The sequence below is a fragment of the Callospermophilus lateralis genome, chromosome 10 (genome assembly GCF_048772815.1).
Source record: "Callospermophilus lateralis isolate mCalLat2 chromosome 10, mCalLat2.hap1, whole genome shotgun sequence".
Lineage (NCBI taxonomy): Eukaryota > Metazoa > Chordata > Mammalia > Rodentia > Sciuridae > Callospermophilus > Callospermophilus lateralis.
In genome coordinates this window covers 54,476,370-54,497,778 of record NC_135314.1, presented here as the reverse complement: position 1 = coordinate 54,497,778, position 21,409 = coordinate 54,476,370, and the positions used below count along the sequence as shown (strand labels likewise).

The 21,409-nt window shown below is 42.1% G+C and overlaps 1 protein-coding gene across 15 annotated transcripts in view; it reads left to right on the top strand.

The window, feature by feature from the left end:
- Kalrn (kalirin RhoGEF kinase) overlaps window positions 1-21,409 on the top strand; it is a 627,901-nt gene that overhangs the window by 520,429 nt on the left and 86,063 nt on the right. Inside the window, exon 2 of one of the 15 annotated variants that reach the window (XM_076867950.1) lies at window positions 7,068-7,140. The exons of the other annotated variants lie outside the window; for them this stretch is intronic. Coding sequence (XP_076724065.1) covers window positions 7,113-7,140 — 28 coding nt within the window. The 5' untranslated portion in view covers window positions 7,068-7,112. The remainder of the gene's footprint in view (window positions 1-7,067; window positions 7,141-21,409) is intronic. 15 annotated transcript variants of the gene reach the window in all.

Here is a 21,409-nt window from a genome sequence, read left to right as displayed (position 1 = left end):
ATTATTCAACCACTGGTAGTTTAAGATTGGTCTTGATAGTAGTGTTCATACCATGAAAGTCACCAAACAGCTCTGCTTCCTGACTGTCATGTCTTGAGCTGCTTTCCTGCACCATATCCTTCTGCCATCATGTTCTCCCTCACCTCAGGCTCAGATCAATGGAGATGGTCCTCCATGGTCTGAGACCTCTGAAACTGCTAATTGGAAAGAAGTGTATTTAAATGTAGACATTACTCAGAATCAGTTGTTATATTTGGCTATAACAACTGATCAGTATCAATACTGATTTACAAAGAATCTTAATTACACATAAGGGTATGTAAGATGAAACAGAAGAAAAACCAATTAGAACAATCATCATCTGCATCATCATTATTATCATCTTCATCATCATCATCATCACAATGACATCTTTTTAACTTTCATAGATTGCAAAATGCTTTCATTTCCAGCACCTCTCTACCCTTCATAATCACCTTGAGAATAGGTAAATTTGTATCATTTAATTCCCCTACAGTTGGAAGTGCTGGAAATGTAACAAAATAAGAAGATATTTCTGTTGTCTCTATGTTGTGTGACACTTCAAGAGATAAATAAAAAAGAAGGGCCCATTATGGAAGGAAAAAAGTAAACAAGATGTGATACTTGTTAAACCATAAGCTATGTTCTAAGATGATTAACCATCAGTTTCTAATGTTTGGTTAAGAAATAGCTCAAATAACATTAAAATACATGGAGGAAATTAAAAAAAAAAAAAAAAAAAAAAAAAAAGACGGTCACCCAACAATGCAAGTCAAGGCTCTCTGATCCAAAGAGCTGATTTATCAGCATACTTTTAGATGCACAGATTATCATGTGTAAATACAATTTGTTCTTATTTAGTCAATCTCTTTATTTGGGTTGTTTCCAATTTTTGCTATTATAAATAATATTGTAATAGTCACTTGTATAGTTGGCTTGGCACATACACAATTTCTTCCTTAGGTTAAATTCCTAGAAATAGGGGTACTGAATCAGAGAACATTTAGAATTTGAAGACTCATTTGTCGCCAGTCACCCCCAGTTTCACACCCTCTGAAAGAAAGGGTGCACTGTTTTTGTTTTAGGAGAATTTATGAGAAACATCCTCTGGGATAGGAATGTCATGTCTCTACAACAGTTTGCTTCTGTTTACATTTTCTGATTTAATTTAATTCTTTTTATATGAATAAATACCCTGGCTGAGAATATAAAAAACTGTGTAGTATAAAAATATCTATAGATTTGTTTTGTGGTTCTGGATTGTGAGGCAATATATCACAATTATTCAAAGCTTAGATTCAGAAGCCAGAATGAATGTGAATTTTAGCTCTGCTACTTATCTGTATGACCTCATGTAAGTTACAAAAACTCTGCATCGGTTTCCTCATCTGGAAAATAGAGATGCTCATGCGGTCTATTCATGGGATTTTGCATATGAGTTGACATATGTAAATATGAATTGACATATGTAAATCACTGAGACCTGGCACATAGTGCTAGGAAAGTATTGGATTACTGTTACTCATGAGTACCTAGAAGTCTCTGTGGACTGTGCCACTGCTACATTCAAATGCTTTCATTAGATTTGGTTTTTCTTTATTCTATTTTTTAGGTTCATTCTCAGGATTGAATAAAGAGCCTTTCACATGCTGAGCAAGTGCTCTACTGAGAAGCTACATCTGCACCACTTTTCATTTTTTAATTTTGAAATAGAGTTTGCATAGTTGCCCAGACTGGCCTTGAACTTACCATCCTTCTGCTTCAGCTTCCCTGGTAGCTGGCATTACAGATGAGCACCACCATATGCAGCTTCCTTAGTTTCTTAATCATTTGTGTCATACCCAAATATTTGAGTACGGTATGGCAGGGAGAAAATTAAAGAAGCTTCCATGCACCCAGAGATCTTACAGTCCAAATTGTGAGCTGTGCCACAGTATAAAACAGTAGTAACAAACAAAAAATTAATTACTGAAGAGAGTGATCAATGCTATAGGTTTCTACCTGATTGCTGGCTAAAGTACCAATGGAAGCACAATGACCTGGGGTCATCCAAGAGGAGTTCCCAGGGGACACTCAAGTTTGACCTGTACACTAAAGGACAGGAAGGGGTTTTTAAAGGGCTGAGGATTTCATGTGAGTAAAGCAATAGGGACATTCAGGGAACCACAGAGGAAGCTGGTAAGAGCTGCCTTCTAGATCTCTGCTGGCTAGTCCAGTAGTCACTGGCCACACATGGCTATTAAGGACTGAAAAGGATTTCAAAGACTTGGTACCAAAAAAAAAAAAAAAAAAAATGGAAAATATCTTAAGTTTTATATTGTTTACATGTTGAAATGATTGTATTTTACAGGTACTGAGTTAAGTACATATGTAAAAAACTAACTTCAGCCTCTTATTTCTTCTTTTAATGGTTATTAGGAAAATGATATCATGATATCTGTAGTAAATTACTTGTGTCTTTATAGGGGAGATCTTATTTTGCCCTTTTGGTTGGGAGCATAGGGAGTGGATCAGGCTGATGGGGAGACCAAGATATTTGGAAGGAATCTAGGAGAGTAGGGACCCAGTGTCTTTCTCCAGTTCCTTAAACTATGCTTTAGCTATCTTTCCACATTTGATCTTTTAGAAATTTATTCCACAGTGGCCACTTGCAATTGGTGTTTACAGATGTCCAGAGGGATTCTGGGGACTTGTACCACTCTAGAGGCCCAAGTGCATCTGAGATTACAACTTGAATCCCAGAACCCAGAGCTGAGAGCTGGATCTAGCTGGTCCTGATGACATCAGGGTATGTCTCACAAGCCTAGAAATCCACCCAAGCCCTGAAGGCTTTCTTGATACCTCCCAAGGGGCTTCCTTGGACAGATGGAAGATCTTCCAGGACAAATGGAAGGTCAAGGCTGATCTGTAGCCAGGTCTGGACAGCCAGAGCCTTCCAGTCTAATCAGAGTCCCACGAAGCCGTCCCAGAGGCCCAGCAAGGTCTGTGGCTGCCAGAGTTCTCTTGGCTGAGGTCTCCTGACTCCTGATTATTGATGATTCCTCTAAGACTTGGGTTAGAATCAGAAATCAAAATGGAACAAGGTGCTAACCTTATAAGCTTACAGTGTAGAGAGAGCTATTGTTTGAGCTAGTGCACGTTCTCTCTCTCTCTCCCTCTCCCTCTCCCTCCCTCTCCCTCTCCCTCTCCCTCTCTCCCTCCCTCTCCCTCTCCCTCTCCCTCCCCCTCCTCTCCTCTCTCTCATACACACTTTTTCAGTGTTCTCAAGGAGGGAAAAGAGGACACTCTGAGAATATCTGGTGGGGAGGGAGAAGAGATTACATTTGGTTTGAGCAAGGATTCTGTCTGAGAAAGTGATATAAATATCAAGAGTCTTATTGCTACTGCTCTTCTGGCTCCAGGTAGGTATAGTTTGCATTTTGGACCAAGTTTAAAGAATCTTTCTGAAAAGTTTTGCTAAATATTATGGGAGAACATGAGTGTGTTATTCAGCTTTGCATCACTGACACCAAAATATGTGACAAGACTTAGAGGAAGAAAAGTTTATTTTGGCTCATATTTTCAGAGGTCTCAGCCAACTCCATTGCTCTGGGCCTAAGGTAAGGCATAACATCATGGCAGAAGGGCATGGTGAAGGGAAATTGCTCAGCACATGGCAGCCACAAGGCAGAGAAAGAGAGAGGGAGGAACAGAAACAGACCAAAGCCATACCTCCAGTAATCTACCTCCTGTAAGCATACCCCACCTGCCTACAATTACAATTTATAGTCCATTCAGCTATCAATGGGTTAATCTAGCAAATGGATTAATTCACTGAAGAGAACAGAACTCTTATCATTGTCTAAAAGCCCCACTTCTGAACCTTGCTGCATTGAGGATCATGCTTTCAATGATGAGCTTTCTAGCAGATACTCTAGATCCAAACCATAAGCAATGAGGGAAGCCAGGTGGCTTTATGGAATTTAAAGTTTTTAGCACCTTGTTTGCTGCTGGTTTGCTTCAGGAGCCCCTGTGGTATGTCTGTATTACCACCTACTCAGGAAGCTGAGGCAAAAGGATCGCTTGAGCCAGGAATTGGAGACCAGCCTGAGCAACATAATGAGGCCCCATCTCAAAACAAACAATAAAAACTCATGAAGCTTTCTTTGCCTGCAAAAGTCTGAAGCTCCTGTACTCTGGCCACAAAGCATCATTGTTAGGACCCTTACTTCCTAGGTTAGAACCCAAGTCCCTGTAGAGCAGTTATCATGTGACCAGAGCCCCTTCTCAGATATCTTGACGCTGTGATCTGAATGAATAGAACCAGAGTTCCATTCACCATTATCCACCTGACCCTTCCTACTTGGTCCTTATCCCTGTTTCGAGGTCTTGCCATCCACAGCTATGGCCTTATGAGGTGACACACTAATCATGACCCCATGACAGGTGTCATCTGAGTCTGGGTGTCTGTCTCTGGGAAGTAGTTCTAGACCTGATTCTGTGATATGGGGGGAATTGTACGCAGTCTCCTTTACAATCTTGTCCAGTTCTCCCTCCACAAAGAGTTCTGAAAATTGAGAGAATCCTGTTGGTTCACTTGGGTTATACTTTGAAAGCAGAAGACCTCTGTAGCCTTGTAAAGTATGTATTAACCATTCTGGTGTTTAAGTTTCTATTTCTTTGAGCTTTACTTTAGAAAGTCCACCTTCTTCCCAATTGAACTTTCAGTCTAACCATCAAATAGTGTCCCACTTGAGAGTGTCAACATCCAGCTCTTCCAGAGGGACTCCAGATCTCCTCATACAGCCTGTGCCCTAGCTCATGCCCAGTGAGGTACTCAGGTCTAAATTTAACTATGACCCTTCTGCCAGCTATGCAAGCAGGGCTGCAAGACCAGAGTCAGGGCTGGAGTTTTCAAGGTGTGTGTATATGTGTGTGTGTACGTGTGAGTGTTGAAAGAGAAGGTGGGCAAGGCTTCCCTGGGGGAAAAAAAAGGAGGCATTCAGGGTGGGGAGGAGGATAGTCATCCCAGAGGATGACTGTGAGAGTTTATTCTAGCTTGTCTGGATCCCTTGGAAAATGGCCACCAAGCTCTCCACCCTGTCAGATTCCTCCTACTGGACAGTATCAATGACATAACTCTACTGGATTTGTAATGACCATGGCTTCTTGCCAAGCCTTATGCTCACTTTTATGTCTTATTCCAAAGTCACTGATCCCAGGTTTATGAGATACAATCTGCCCACTGTGTTCTGTTGATTTCAGCTCCTGTGGGGCTGCTGGCTTGTATCTTTTTCTTTATCAATGGATACACAGCACAGAGACAGGACAGGGGCAGTGTCCAAAGTCCAGTTTGGGAATGGCTTCACCAGGTACTAAAAACGAAAAATAAGCATTGAAAAAGATTGCATTGGTAAAGTTTAGCTCATTATGATTTAATCACATTTCCAATTTCTATATATAGTCCTCTTAGCACCCTATACCTTGAAATTCATGCATGTGGCATTTTTAGAGTGACATCAGATTATTACTCAGATGTAATAATCACTCTCTCTTTTTCCTGTTTGATCTCTAATAGACATTTTGGAAGTAGTCTAGAGGCAGGTTTGGAGAGGCTGCCTTGAATGTATGTGTCTATCCAAAATGTCCTTCTGGAAGTTGAAAGGAGAGGCCAACCCCAAAGCTTCTGGAGCCAGCCAGCGTTCTGGTTGGAAAATGTCCAAGTTAGTATGACAAATGGACTTGACAAAGAAGTGAATGTGGGCCAGTTGGCTCTATGATGCTTTTCTGTCATTTTTTAAATGTAAATTAGAGCTGTTTGCAAGCCGTTCTCTCTTTAGTTTAGATTTCTAAGACAGAGCATGGATCAGAAAGGATCAGATGTTTTCCCACCCTGGCATTAGAGTGCACTAAGCATGTGTGTTGGTTACTTAAAATCTTTATGTCAGTTTCTTCTTCTGTGCACTTGGAAAAATTCAGGTATCCAACCCCGAGGGTAGTCGTAGAGATTCAAAAGAAAATGTGTGTGTCATTCCGTATAGTTCCCCGGCTCCCTGGCATATATGATGCACTGTATAAATTCTAGCTTGGGAGCAGTAACGTTCTTCTGGTGGTCAGACATGCCTGTGTCTTATAGGCTGGAGTCTTAGATGAGCCATTAAGTAGCATGGGGTGAATTAGTGACTATTTCTCAAAGCTTTTGAGGAAAACAGACTTAAAACTCAGGCCTCATACTGCTGGGCTTTTGCCCAGTTTTTAAGCCTCTAGAATGTCCCTGTTCCAAACAAGTTGCTGATCTGGTAGATCCTAGGGCTGATTCAGGGTGATAGTTTTTATTAAGAAAGAGATGAAAGGCCTCCTCACTCCTCGAGGCCAGCATGTTGGGTTCTTAAAGAGTTCTTCAGCAGGTCACTAGTGAGGGCCTTCAGATGATCTATGGGTTTCGTGGGTGCCGTTACCCTGTATTTGTGTTCAAAGTTGAATATCTTGGATGTGTTCCTTTAATTACTACAATTATCTGCCATGTCTGGTAAGTATCTGACCTGCCAATTATGGCTTAGACATTTCTGTTCTGTCAGTAACTGATCACAGCTTCTTGTATTCCCTATCTGCATTTATCACTTTTACCTCCACCACCCGCCCCACCCAAAAAGAAAATTGACATTTTGGTTAAATGTACTATTGGTTAGACTTACAGTTTACATTAGACTTTTTGCTATAATGAGATGCACGTGCAGGCCTTCAGTGGGAGGGAGAAAGTCTGAAAACCCCCAGATTGACTTTCCTTTTGGCTCTCTGCCCTGATTTGGGTCGTATCCCTGTGCTGGATTAATTCCCATGGTCCAGAGAGTGAAATATTCAGGTTACTGTAGGACTTGTCCTGGGCTCAGGGTCGAGATGAGACAGGGTTTCAACTCACAAAGCTGTAAAACCTGGGGTAATCTTAGGGAGCACGTGGCTGCTGGGGAGACAGTCAGCAGATGTCCTCTAAGATAAATATCATCCTAAGACTGATGAGAAACTTCAATTTAAGGACAACTGAAACCCCTCTGCCTCTTCTGTTGCAGTACTCAGAGGACAGCAGGAGCCCTTCTTCTAGATGGGGGAGAAATATGTATTCAGGTCGTATGAAGAGGGGAGGTAAGCTGGTTCTTGAAGATCGGGAGGGATTTTTATCAACTAAGAAGTTAGGCAAATGTAACAGCATGAGGAAGGACATAGAACCTTGGGCGAGTGTGCAGTGTGCCCAGGAATGATGAATGCATAACAATTTCTGATGTGCCTCCATCGTGTCTGTGGGTCTTCAGCTTGGGAGATTCAGCCCACACATTTCACAGGTGAGAAGACTGAGGCCCAGAGAGATTAAAGAGCCTGCGGTTGATAAGCTGAGTGCTGGCTACTTCTCCCTCCCTTCCCCTGCCGCCTGTTTCATTCTAATTCTTGGATCAAGTTCTTTTGTGTTTTTCATTATTGCTCTGGTACACTTTTCTATTTTGTGTCCCTTTTACCATGGGCTAGGTTAGCAGTTCCAGAAGCAGCTTCTTCTATGGGGTATTAATTTTATTTGCATGTATAAACCCTGTGCCGCCAAAGCTCTTAACATAAGCATTGCCTGGCACGCACACACTCTTTCCTACCCTAAATAGCAGAGGCCTTGAAATGTTTGTCTACTTTTGCCAACATCTGACTGTGATTATCTTTAACCACAGTCACACTTGTTTGTCTCTTAAAATAGTATTGACTCTCTTGAGGAGGCGGCCACAAGCCGTCACAGCCTCCCCAGAACCCTGTGAGTTTTACCTGCCTTCTCCAGGTAGCCTTGGCAGCAGCAACTGACTCGTTAATGTCCCCACTCCCTCCTGTCCACACTCCTGAATCCTTCCTTCGGTGGGCAGACTTCCCCTAGTGAGAGTGGTGAATTTTACTTCCTGGAGCCCCTCAGGCAGCTGAAGGTATCATCTCTCTCCCTGAGACATTTTAGCAGCCATCCTTCCTTCCAGCCCTGGCTCTGCCCATGGCCTTGGCCAACATGCCGGGTTCAAGTTCTCCCAGATGAGAGTGGTCTTTAGGCTGTGTCTGTTCTTTGGGATGCACCCACAGCATGGATACTCAAAGTATGCTCATCTGCGGGTCTGTGGTTTCCTCTGCTTTAAAATAAACATTGCCTCCTTTTGACTTTGAACTCCCTGGGGGTAGAAGATTTTCCCTGCAGTTTCTCTGCAATAACACAGCATCCGAGCCAGGAACAAAGGCACCAGGTGGAGCCTGCTGGTCTTACTTGAGAAGGTTTTCCTCAGAGCCTTCACTAGTAAAGAACATAAACCTGCAGGTGCGTTCTATGCCTTTAACCTGGATTCTGTCACTAAGAGATCCCTTTTCTGAAACAATTGGGGTGACATATAGGTGGCAGAATAAAATACCACAGAGTAAGAACTCTCATATTGGCCAGGATTGCCTCCTTTGTTTCAGGCTCATTCTGTGGTTGGAGCACTGTGTTTCCAGAGTGGGGGGTAGAGCTCCCTGACCCTTTGAGCCCCGGCAGGAGCCATTTTGGATACCACTGTTGGACTATATTTCTCTTCCCAAACCATAAAAGTCATTTCTGCATAACCTTGTGACATTAGATTTAAAAATTGAGGTGCTTTAATGGTAGAAATAGATTTCGGATGTGAAGGTTTCAGAAGAACTCCTGAAAGCCCTATAAATATTTTTATGATCCTTAAAATAAATTATCCCATTAAATAAAGAGAATGAGTACCAGGCAATTTTCATTATATTGGATTAGAAATATTTCAGACCTTTTTTTTTTTTTTTTTCCTAACTCAAAATTTGAACCAGATATTTTAAAATATCATGTGTGTGTGTGTGTGTGTGTGTGTGTGTAGAGAAAGAGAGAGATAATAGGTACATTAAAAGACTCATCCCCCTGTGGTTCTTGATCCAAATAGGACTCAAAACTATATAAGAGTGTAGATTTTGGATACCTCCAGATCTGTTTGAATACCAGCTCTGTCATTTACTGGCCTTGTGATCCACAATGGGGAACTAAACCTCTTAATGTCACAGTCTCAGTAAAATGGGATAACCCTCGCACCCATGTACATGGAGTACTTAAATGTTAGACAAAAATGGCAGTGAAATGATTAGCCTGCCTGGCATGTTGTATGTTCTCAGGAAAGGTTAGCATATAAAGGTAGGTGTTCACAGCATTAATGGCTATTCAACATTGTGAATGTACTTAGTGGCACTGAATAGTACATTTAAAAGTGGGTAAGCCAGGCGCAGTGGCACATTCCTAATCCCAGTAGCTCAGGAGACTGAAGTAGGAGGATCTTGAGTTCAAAGCCAGCCTCAGAAATTCAACAAGACTCTGTCTCTAAATAAAATATAAAAAAGGGCTGGTATGTGGCTCAGTGGTTAAACACCCCTGGGTTCAATCCCCAGTAAGTTCCCCCCCTTCCTAGCCCCCCTCCAAAAAAAAAAAGATAAAAAAGAAATGAAAAGGAAATTTACCAAATGTGCTAAATGGAAGGATTCTGAGTGACTTTTAAAATTGGCTTATTTAAACTCTTTTGGTTTTCCAAAATTCTAGCAATGAGGATGACTTTTTTTTTTTTTTTTTTTTGGCAGTGCTGGGGATCATACCCAGAGAATTTATGCTAGGCAAGTGCTCTTTATCCACAGCCCAAAGATTATTTTTATAATTAGGAAAAGTGAGTTACAATAAAAGCCAAAAAGAACAAGAACATAAGGAACATAACCTGAAAACAGACCCCGCACACTTCCCTGCCATCCCAGCGCTCCTCACCTCTCCACCTGCCCTGGTGTTGCTCGAGGGTGATGGCTATGGGATGTGAGTACAGCCTCTCCCTGCCCGAGTACAGACCCCTCCATCAGTCAGCTCTCTACCACTTCCATGGCCACTGTACTGGAGGAATTGGGTGAGACCCTGCAGGTGATTCCTTGTGGCTCTACCCCTCAGAGCCACAGTGACTAAAAGTGCCACATTGGTACCATGTCAGTTTCTGACTCAGTTTCTTAGGTTTTTAGGTGTCATCTATTTGGTAAAGGTGACTGTGCACCAGGGGTCTTTTAAAGCCCCTGTGCTTAATCCGTGACAGTGTGATTTGTTAGAACACTTAAAGGCAAAGTGGCAGTGGGATCTGCCTCCAGTGCCTCCCCTTCCTTTACCCAGGCATGAGATTCCCTCTGCCCCAGACTCACACCACACAGTTGTCCTTGCCACAGCTTCTAGAACCTTTCCCAGGGATTTACTAGAAAACTTCTGGTTAACCACCAACTTTACTCTCCTTTATTGTCTCAGATCCTTCCAGCTCCTTTACATTATCCCCATCATGAATGGACTAAAGGTTTGACATAACATATTCATGCATTCATTCAGCAAATAGTTGTCAAACCTAAATATACTGAACCAACACTTGTAGAAAGCACAAGTGCCAGACAGGGTAGCACACACCTACAATCCCAGCTACTTGGGAGGCTGAGGCAAGAGGATTGCAAGTCCAAGGCTAACCACAGCAACTTAGGAAGCCTGTCTCAATAATAAAAATTTTAAAAGGCTGGGGATTAGAGATGTAGTTTAGTAGGTAGAGCATTGCCTACCTTGTATGAGGCCCTGGGTTTAGTGTCCAGTGCAGCAAAAAAGAAGGACAAGAAGAAGATGAAGAAAAGAAAAACAAAGTTGAAATCACAATTGTAGGAGTTTATACACATGAGGAATTGTGCTTTGGAGTAGTTGGCGTATTGACCTTGTTTGAGGCATTCCTAGGTCCTGAAATTTTGGCCTTAAGTGAGAGTTAGACTAAAGTGTCTCCAGTCTTAGAAGGAGGTCCTTGTTAGTGATGCAGAGGAGCATAGGGACTAAAGAGCCAAAGATACACTCCTTACCTGTCTGACAAGCTCAGTGCCCATGCAGGGCAGCACCTTCACCATGTTATGAAAATGCCCAGGCTGTGAGATATGCCACAGACTTCTTCATCCTTTCTCATAGTCTTGTCTCCTTAAAAATCCCATAAATGTCATTTATAAAATATGAAAAGTTCCAGGCACAGTGGTTCATGCCTGTAATCCCAGTGACTCAGGAGACTGAGGCAGGAGGATCGCAATTTCTAGGCCAGGCTCAGCAACTTAGCGAGATCCTGTCTCAAAATTAAACAGGCTTGAGGGTGTAGCTCAGTGGTAGAGCACACTGAGTTCAATCCCCAGCACCCCCACCCTACCAGAAAGGGAAAGCTTTAAAGACATATATAAATATAAAATATATGAAACAGAATTCTTTAAAGTTTCAACTTTATCATCTTTTCCTAACATTCAAGTAAGGTAAATTGTATCTCTAAATCATATTATACATAAAAATAAGTTCCAGATGGCTTTCAGGCAAATGTAGACACTAATAAAGGAAGTTAAAACAAATGACAGACTAGTAAAAATACTGGCAACCTACATGATAGGTAAAAGATTAATATCCAGAATACATAAAGCATTTTTATAAATCAATAAGAAAAAAGCCTATAACCCAACAGAAAAGTGGCCAAAAGTTATAAAGAAGCAAGACTTTTTTTAAAAAAGGGAATCAACTTTTGAAGAGGTAATAATCAAAAAATCACTATTATTACATTTAACATTAGAATATTAATATTATAAACTATATTGATTACTATTTACAAATAAAAACAATAAGATTATTTTTCACACTTCTTAGTGATTGGCAAAAGTATTGTCAAGGCAGAGAGAAATAGACATTCATTTACTGATAGGATATAAACTGAAATAATCTTTCTGGAGGGCTATTTGATAGAATCTATCAAAACTGAAAATGTGAGGGCTGGGATGTAGCTCAGTGGTAGAGGACTTGTCTAGCATGTATTAGGCATTGGGTTTAGTCCCTAGCACCATGAGAAAACATTGCAAATGTGTGTCTTTGGACCCATCAATACCACTTCTTGGACTGTACCCTAAAGAATTTCTCCCTCAGGGTGTTCCACTGAATTTCTGTAATAGCAAGCAAGAAGATGGGCAGTTCTCATCATTTCCAGTAGGGGAATGATTGTGGAATCAGTTCTCTGTGGAGTAGTATGCAGCCGTTTAAAACAAACAACAAAAAGAAAACACAGACCTGGGAAGATCTCCCACTCGTTAAGTGAGAATAAATCCATACAGAACCATTCAGCTTTATAGCATGAAATACTTGGTGCAAGACCAAACCGAGTATCTCTTGAACGCATGGAAAATGGCCGGAGAGGTATAGGCCAAATCATATGGTTACTTCTAGGTAGGAGAGTCGAATTGGAATGTGGGGAAATAACTGGAAAGAAGTTGGAAGAAAATAGACTTACTGCCCTATAATCTTCCAAGCTTTTGCATGAAATCTTATGAGCATGAATTTGTGTGTGAGATATTTTTAAAGCAATAGTATTTACTTATAGCAGGTAATTTAGAAAATATAGGGGAAAGTAAGGAAAGGATACTACCTATGGTCCTAGAGACTTTGACTTTACTTATTTTCCAGTTTAGTCTTTTTTCTATATGTGTTTAATTTAATTAACTGATTTTTTTTTTTTTTTTGGGTGCTGGTGATTGAATCCAGGGCCTCGCATGTCCCAAGCATATGCTCCACCCTCCCTACCATGTGCGTTTTTTTTCAGTTTTTATATTTGATATTGTGTCTTGCTTTTTTCACTAAATGTTATCTAAGCATTTTCCTACAGTTTTACAAATTTATAGTCTTTCATGCAACCTTTAAATATTTATTATAAATTCATACACTATAGGGCTCTGGAATAGGTGGTGGGTTTTTAAGGATCATGAAGAACTACCTGGGGACTAAGCCCTTGCCCTGCCTATCTAGTAGGGGTGGTAATAAGTAGAGGACAGCTGAGCCCAGGCCCAAGAACCCAGGACACGCTGCTGGAAGTCAACAGAAACCATCCAGCGTGCCTCCTCCCTTCTTGCCTTCTCTCCTGTTGGCCAGCAGACCCTGTGTTTTTGCGTCTCTCCTGCTTAGGTTCCAACTCTGGCTTCTGGAAGCTGCCTTCTCTGCAGCAGGTCTGCCTGAGACTTGGGGGATTTGAAATAGTGCTCCCCACTCAGAATAATAGTGTCTCAAAATCTGCCCAGAATTCATATTTGAATCTTCTTTTTTTAATATTTATTTTTTTTTTTAGTTTTCGGCAGACACATCTTTGTTTGTATGTGGTGCTGAGGATCGAACCCGGGCCGCACGCATGCCAGGCGAGCACGCTACTGCTTGAGCCACATCCCCAGCCCCTTGAATCTTCTTTATCTCCAAGGCTTAAAGCAGAAAGGGCTGGTAGAGAGGATGTTGACCTGTTCTTCCTTTTTACAGATGAGTACTTTGGAACCCAGCAGACTGGGGCTTAGATCATACTGCATTCAGCAGTGAGGCTGGGAACCACACCTGCGTTCTGGCTGGGGCCCAGTGCTCCTCAGAGTGTACCACACAGTCCTTTTAGTATGGAGCTAGGGGTCCACCTGCCATGGAAGGCCCTCTGGGTCCCTGAGACTTATCTAGCAGGTCAGTGGCTAAAGAAGGGTCACCTGGGCTGAGTTTTACTTCATTAATTCCACAAATATTCTTTTTACACATACAAACACTTCATTTCTTTCACTTTTTCTTATAATGACTATGTGTTATTTTTGAAGTCTTTCTATTCACCAAAGTATTTTTGTTGAGATCATAAAGTACTTTTCTAACTCTGACATAAGAAACAGGTGGAAACTGTTATGAATCAGATAAATCCCCTCTTCTGTTCGAGCCTGATGGTTCTGGGGTCTCCCACTTGAGTTCATGGCACTTCTGAGGGTGTCCTTTAACCCATGTACTCACACCTGTCAAACATGCCTGCAAGTGTGTGTGTGTTTGCACTGGCCAGGATCTGCTTCTGCATCTGTGACTGAGGAGCAGCATGTTATCACAGAGTAAGGGGCAGGGAGCTGCAGGGAGGAGCACCTTCTCCCCAAGCTGCTGTCCTTGGAGGGAAGGGAGGGAGGACCCATCTGGCCTGCTCAGAGCAGGGCTGATGCAGAGGACAAGGGCTGGCTGTCCTGTAGGCCTGAGGCCCCCAGGGCACTGCTGCAGCAGGCTTTGCTGTATTGTAACACAATACTGTTTATTGTCCTTCAACATATCATCGCTGTTTATTGTCACATACAACCTTCCACTATTGCCTTAAGTAAGTATTGTTATTTCAGATGTGGGTAGAAACTCTCCCCATTTTCTAGATGAGGAAATTGAGGTTCAGCAAGGTTAAGGGGCAGGAGCTGGATCTCCAGTCCCACTTGGCTTCTGTATTCATTCATGCAACACATAAACAGACACCTTGGCTTTCTCTTTAGTCATTAAATATTTAGAATATAGCTACTGAACACTTTCTTTTTTTTTTTTTTTTTTTTAATATATGATTTATTTTTTATTTTTTTTTTTTTTACTTTTTTAAAGAAAGAGTGAGAGAGAGTGAGAAAGAGGGAGCGAGAGAGAGAATTTTAATATTTATTTTTTAGTATTTGGCGGACACAACATCTTTGTCTGCATGTGGTGCTGAGGATCGAACCCGGGCCGCACGCATGCCAGGCGAGCGCGCTACCGCTTGAGCCACATCTCCAGCCCCTGAACACTTTCTTTGAAATATTTTCCCCCAACATATGTTTGAGTGTTTTAGTTCTGTGTCAGACTCCTCTGGGTGCTGGGAGCCTAGCTTTGAACAAAAGCAGACAAAGGTCTCTGCCTTCATGGAGCTTATGTTTTAGTGTGGGGGGAGGAGAGAAATAAGAAGGAAATTTTATAGTGTTATTGCAAAATATAGTATATTAATAGAAAAATTTGAGGTTTGGTAATGCCAACCAATCACAATTGCTATTGAAAAGACAGTTTGTGACACAAGGTTCTCAAGAGGAGGTGCATGCCATGCTAAGCACCGAGGTTGGTGCAGGCAGAGAGCGGGAACTAGTGGACTAAATAAAGCCTTGAAGGAAGGAGGCAGGCTAAGCAGGTTTAGGACTGGCTGGTTTGAATAATTTCAGAGTACACTGTGGTCATGGGAGCTGTCTCTGGTTTTCTCATACCTGACCCTGGAGGGATTAGGGCAGGTGGATCATGGCCAGAAAAGTAAGAGGCCCATAAAGGAGGTAGTTGGGGTTATGGGATCTGGGTTAATGGGTTTTTATATGGAAGGCACAAACTTATCTTTAGGAATTAGGTATCTGTGGGAGGGTCTGTCTCTGCAGATCAGCAAGGCTTGAGATATCAAGGTGCAGAATGGAGGACACTAGGAAATCAAAAGACATGGTTAATAGGTAGTGATCCATGCTACAGGGGAAGGGAATAGTGAGGTCAGTGTGGAGGGTGGGGTGCTGCAGTTTTAAATAGGGCAGTCAGGAAAGTCCGGACTGAAAAGGCAGCATTGCAATAGCTACCCAAAAGAAGAGAGGGGATGTGGGATCTGGGGAAGAACTTTCTAAGGAGGTATAGGATGGCCAAACGTGTGTGAGCTGAACAGAGAGAATTTTGTACAGAGACCACATTTGAGTATCCTGAGTGCTTTGGTTCATCCATGTCTAGTGAGGGATATTTCTTCCCATGTCCAGTACTCTTCACTTGAGGAAAGGGTGCTTCTTGATGGGAAGGTGATTCTAATTCAGGAGAAATTTGTCCAGCCATACAACAAGGAACAGTCAGAATTAAAGATTATCAGGTAAATCCTGTCTCATCACCTGTGGCCAGCCCTGTCTCCTTTTAAACCACTCTGGTGACTTCCCAGCATATTGGCATGCAGTGCCACCTCTCTGTGGCCTACAAGGCTCTGGGTCTGGTCCCTGCATCCCTGTCTACCTTCATATCATGCCACTCCACCACCATGCAGCTCCAGCTGCAGGTGACTTGAACATCCTACACTCATTTCTGCCTCAGGATCTCTGTGCAGTCTGTGCCCTCGGCAGAAAACCTCACCCTAGTCTTCATAGGGCTGGTTCCTTTCTGTCCTTCAGGTCTCAGTTTAAAAGCCGCTTCTCACAGAAACTGTCACCAGCTGCTCATTCAGAAGAAGTCATCCAGGCCCCCTGCAACCCATTAGCCAGTTTAATTCTCTAAATACTGTTGAACACCACTGGAATGTTCTCTAATTCGTTTATTAGCTTATTACATGTCTCTTCCCTGACCCCCACCCCAACTAGACTGCCAGTGTCCTAATGTCAGGACTTGGTCTCTCCCCTCTGCTGGAGGAACACATGGGCAGCACCTGGAACATGGAAGGCACTCAATAGACCTTGGTTGGATATCTAATGATAACATAATATCTTCAAGCATAAAAGTTACATAAATTGAGCGTATGGGACCCAGCACTTAGGTAATGAAAGAACCATCAGGATAGGGCAGGGTCTAGGCGAGGCTTCTGGAAAGAAGACCTTCCCTTGGAAAGAGGCTAATTACATCTTTCCTTTGCAGGGTGATCTGTGGTGCTGGGTGATGCTCCATCCAGTTATGCTGACCATGAAGCTGGGGGTTCTAGCTGTAGTCTAGCTATAGTAAGGCAGAGATGGACTTGCCACCCCTGGGCAGGCACAGTGAAATAGCAAGCCTTTGGTCTAGATTTGTGATATTCAGTAGAGAGTGTTTGGTCCTTTTAAAAAATGTGAACATGAATAGCACACTTAAACACGCTTTATATTGCCACAACCTATACTTCTTCTGACTGTCTAGTATCTGGTTCTCATATTTAGCTTACATATTGATCCCTGTAGACATCTGAGCTTTGTCATTTGCATTAGGTAAGTAAGTGCCTGGTTCTATAGCAACCCAGTGGGTACCTCAGAGGTTTTTCCTGATTGAAGAGAAGTTAAAATTCTGCTAGTAAATCATGGGACCTGGCTCTTGGCACCAGGGCAGGTGTTGGCTTGTCATGCCTGCCCCAAGGGTAGTTAAAGGCAGTTTCTCTCCCAATCAAATGAGCTGCATGTTATAATTGGGAAATGACCTGTCTTGTGGCATCTTGCTAGTCTACCCTCTACTCAGCTTTCCTATTCCCAAGGCTTTATTATTTGCTAGAACAGTTAGGTAATCTAATTCAATATTTTCTAAACTAAAAGCCAACACTTGAGCCTCTGAGGTTCCCACTGATCTACTCTTATCACCCTCTGGCCATTTCTCCCACCTTTAACCCTGTTTTGACTTGTGAAACTGGAAATGCCTCACTATCTACCAGAAGCTTAGAATCCTATTCTCATCCTTCAGCCTTCCCAGAGATCAAGCTCTCATGCTAATTACTCAGGAGTGATTCCCATGCTAAGGATGGGGATCTTTCTGTATTTATTAGTAACACACTATAAGTAACAGAGCCAGCCAGTATATTGAACCTCCCCCAAAAGCTCTAACACTATTTTCAGTGACAATTTCAAGATCCATAGAAGAGGCTCTTGGCTTGCCCATTTTCAATCAAAATGACTGCCTATATTCAGTATCTTTTGGTAAACTACATTTTGTGTGTGGGGGGTGGATAGGGAAAGTGTGAAGGTTCAAATTCTCTTAGACTTAGCCTAATATGAGACTCTGCAGTCTTAACCTGGCCCTGCTTCTCCCAAGTACCTCTGATCATTCTGAACAGCTTTCAGAATTCCTATTTAGGGATGTGTTTTATGTGGAAAGTTCAATGTGGTACATTCTGTATGCCTAGGAGGCTTAAGTCAACCATAGGTTACATGTCAAAGCACAACTTATAAAATTATAACAAAATCTAGTTCTAGACTTCAGCATAGTAACCACTTTTATTATACATTGTTCTGGTTGGTTTTCAAGGGAAAGGAAAATTATTATTTTCTCACATGTAACCAGGAAGTTATTTCATGAATGGAATTGAGTATTTTACATAGGAATTGTGTTCAAACATTATTCATGCTTTGTCACATGTATGCCCAAGTTTAGGCGAGGCAAAATCGTACAAGAATTTTAACATACCAGGACTAAACAAGTGTGTCTTGGGAGTTGGTGGGTTAGGACATCATGCCAGTGACAGATATCATCTTAATGAGAGGATTAAAATCAACTTTACTGGTGCAGAATCAAGTCATTCATGTATGCCTCCTGAACTGAGCATCATTACGGGGACTGTTTTGACCCAGAATTCACACCCTAAATTTAATGGTAAGGAAATGTCATGTAAACCCAAATTGAGGGACATTATACAAAAAGCTACCCTATCCTCATAAGATGTGCAAATCATGAAAAACCTGATTTTTTCTTATAAAGAACATTATTGGATAATTTGCAACATTTAAATAGAGTACCTAATCTAAATTTCTGATTTTGCTCACAGTACTGAAGTTATATGAGAAAATGTTTTTGTTTTAAGAAAACACACTGAGCCAGGCATGGTGGCACATGCCTAATCATTCAAAGGACTTGAGAGGCTGAGGCAGGAGGATCACAGGTTCAAGGCCAGCCTCAGCAATTTAGCAAGAGTAAGCAACTTAGGGAGACCCTGTCTCAAAATGAAAAATAAAAAGACCTGGGGATAAATATAGCTCAGTGGTAAAGTCCCCCTGGGTTCAATCCCCAATACCAAAAAAATAAAAAAGAAAGAAAGAAAGGGAGGAAGGAAGGAAAGAAAAAGAAAAAAAGGAGGGAGGAAGGTGACAAAATACACTAAAGTATTAAGGGATAAAGGTAAATCTTTTCTGTAACCTATTCTAAATTCAGTGAGAGAGGAGAAAAAGCAGGTGGTGAAATGTAAACATTTCGGGAATCTATATAGGGAATCTTTGTATTACTCTTGAAACTTTTGTCTAAATCTGAAATTATATTAAAGTAAAAAATTTTTAACAACTGATGCCAGGGGGATCAGGTGGGTTGGACAGAGGGTTTCCTAGCCACACATCCACTTAGTGCTGAATCTGAATCTGCTCCTGGAAACTAGAACAGAGAGCAGCACAGGGCACTTTTGCATGAAGAGCACCTAGAAAAGTGGAGACATTGCCCTGGGCTGCAGGCTGAGACTGAACTCAATCTTGCTCATTACTCTTTTCCAAGCCAGGGAGGGAAGGCCTAGAGGAAGACCTACTTGGCACAGGTACTTGGGACAAGCAAGGCCAGGTTAAGACTGCAGAGTCTCAGGTTAAGTCCAAGAGACCCTGAACCTTCACATTTTTCCCATTCCCCACAAAAAAACGTAGTTTACCAAAAAAGGACACTGAAAATAGGCAGTGATTGACCTTCAGCCAGCTATTTCTTTCTCCAGATGGGCAGTTTCCTCTTCTTTCTTCGTTTCTCAGGTTCCCTAGGAGAATTTCCATTGCAACATTTTCAGTTAAGCAGCACTTAATTACAGACTTGAGCTTTCCAGAATCACCCTACTTAACTCTCCCTCATCCTCCATGGTGAAGCCTTGCAAGTTACCTTTGGTTAAGGTTACTACTGAAGGACGCATTTTCAGTTGAATCCAGAGCAGGCTTTACACTGGCTTCTGAGTGGACTTTGATGTGATAGCACATAAGCCTAAAATAACTGGACTGGACTGGAAGTTATCTCCTACTTTGGCCTTCATGACAGGTTTTGAGTTTGCCCAGCAATGCTGCTGTCAGAACACTATCCCCAGAAGTCTGATTCACCTTTTGTATCCCACACTTGGATGGAATCATAGCCAAGATCAATGCCAACCACACTGATTTCTGTGCCATATTAATAGCAATTAAACTGATCCAAACTGTATGTTCCTCTGGCATCAGCATCTGCATTAGCATATTAAAGATTCTGAGAACTCTTGCAGTAAAGAAGCAGTTGACTTTGTGGACCTCATTTTTAATTTAAAGGACAGCATCTAAAACATCTTAAGGAACACAGGAAACACATGCCTAGATGGGGCCGTGATTCCAGTGAATTGGTGGGGTGGCATATCACAGCGCCTGTGTTTTTCAGGTGTGCTCACTTGGGATGGGCAGGGTAGTGCCCTTGAGGGTGCTCCTCTGCCTGCCTCAGGCTCAGGGAGATGATTATACAGGGGAAACTGGGACCAACTAGACCCCGAGGACAAACAGTTGGGAACTTTATCATTTTACCCTCTGCTTCCAGTGACATCCTGCTGGGAGCTGAAGCCTGGGACCAGGAGTGGACAGTGGACAGCACTGAAGGACCAGCAGTAGGTAGCTGAGGGAGATCTGGACTGAATTAGATTTCAGAATTCATGAGACTTAATCTAAATGGAAGCCAGAGGTGCTGACTCTTCCCCTCTGTGGGGGTTGTTTTGTGAATCCACAAAAACCTTTCTAGTAAGGATTAATGTTCCAGACTGACTGAATCAGAAGCTTGGGGGTGGCCCAGCACTCTGTGTTTTGTCAAGCCCACCAAATGACTTTGATGCACACTAAAATTTGAAAACCACTCTTTCTATCCGAACCCACCAATTGAGTACAACTGTTCAGTTCACTGTATCCACTGCACTGAGGCCCTCATTGCTCATGAAACCCTCTAGCTCTCAGCTTGTCTGAAGTCTACTTAGGGCTTCTTAAATCCCTAAGCCCAGCATGTTCTACTCTTCCTCTGATGGCACCTTTTGGCCCATTCACTGGGCACTGACAAATGCTTGTTTATGTATTTTTCCTTGCTAAGGAAAGTCCTGGAGGACAGAGGTAACCTCCATCTTTTTCTAGCACAGATTTTTGAGTCATTAAATGATGAATAGCTAAAGACAAACAAAAAAGATAAATCATTGGAGTCTTGGTATTTTTTTGGCCCAAAGACCTCTAATAAAAGTCAGTGTTGGTGAGTACTCATCTTTTAAACTTAGCAATGTGACTATTAATATAGGCATGTGTTTCCTGTGCTCCTTAAGATGTTTTAGATGCTGTCCTTTAAATTAAAAATGAGGTCCACAAACAGAGATTTGGACGTACAAAATTTGTAAAAACACATAAAGCCTAGTAAAGTGTTGGTTGGTAAAGAGATTCCTGAGCTAAATATAAGAGCTTTGGCATAATAAGCAGGAGGCAGGGCCTTGTACTGTGCATTGGAGATTAAGTATGACTAAGAAATGGGAGAAGGAATATCCTGAGCCATGATGTGTTTGCCAAGTTTAGTCTAAAATTGTAACAATACATTGCAAGAGCAGCAAGTTTCCTAGTGTTCAGAAAACCACGTTTGTCCCTCATTTCCTCTTGCTGTCACCATAGCAGCTTTCTTCATTCTCCAGCACCAATTGCCCCTGCACCAAGATGGCCAGCCAGCTGGTTTGCTGGGAAGCCAGCCATGCCAGGAACTGGTGGTACATAGCCTTCGGACCTTGGCTGAATATACAAACAGGAGCTTGGCTTTCACAAGCAGACCCCTAGATGACCTGCCAGGCTCATTATCCTGCCATGCAGGACATATTAATTCTTATTGTGAGTT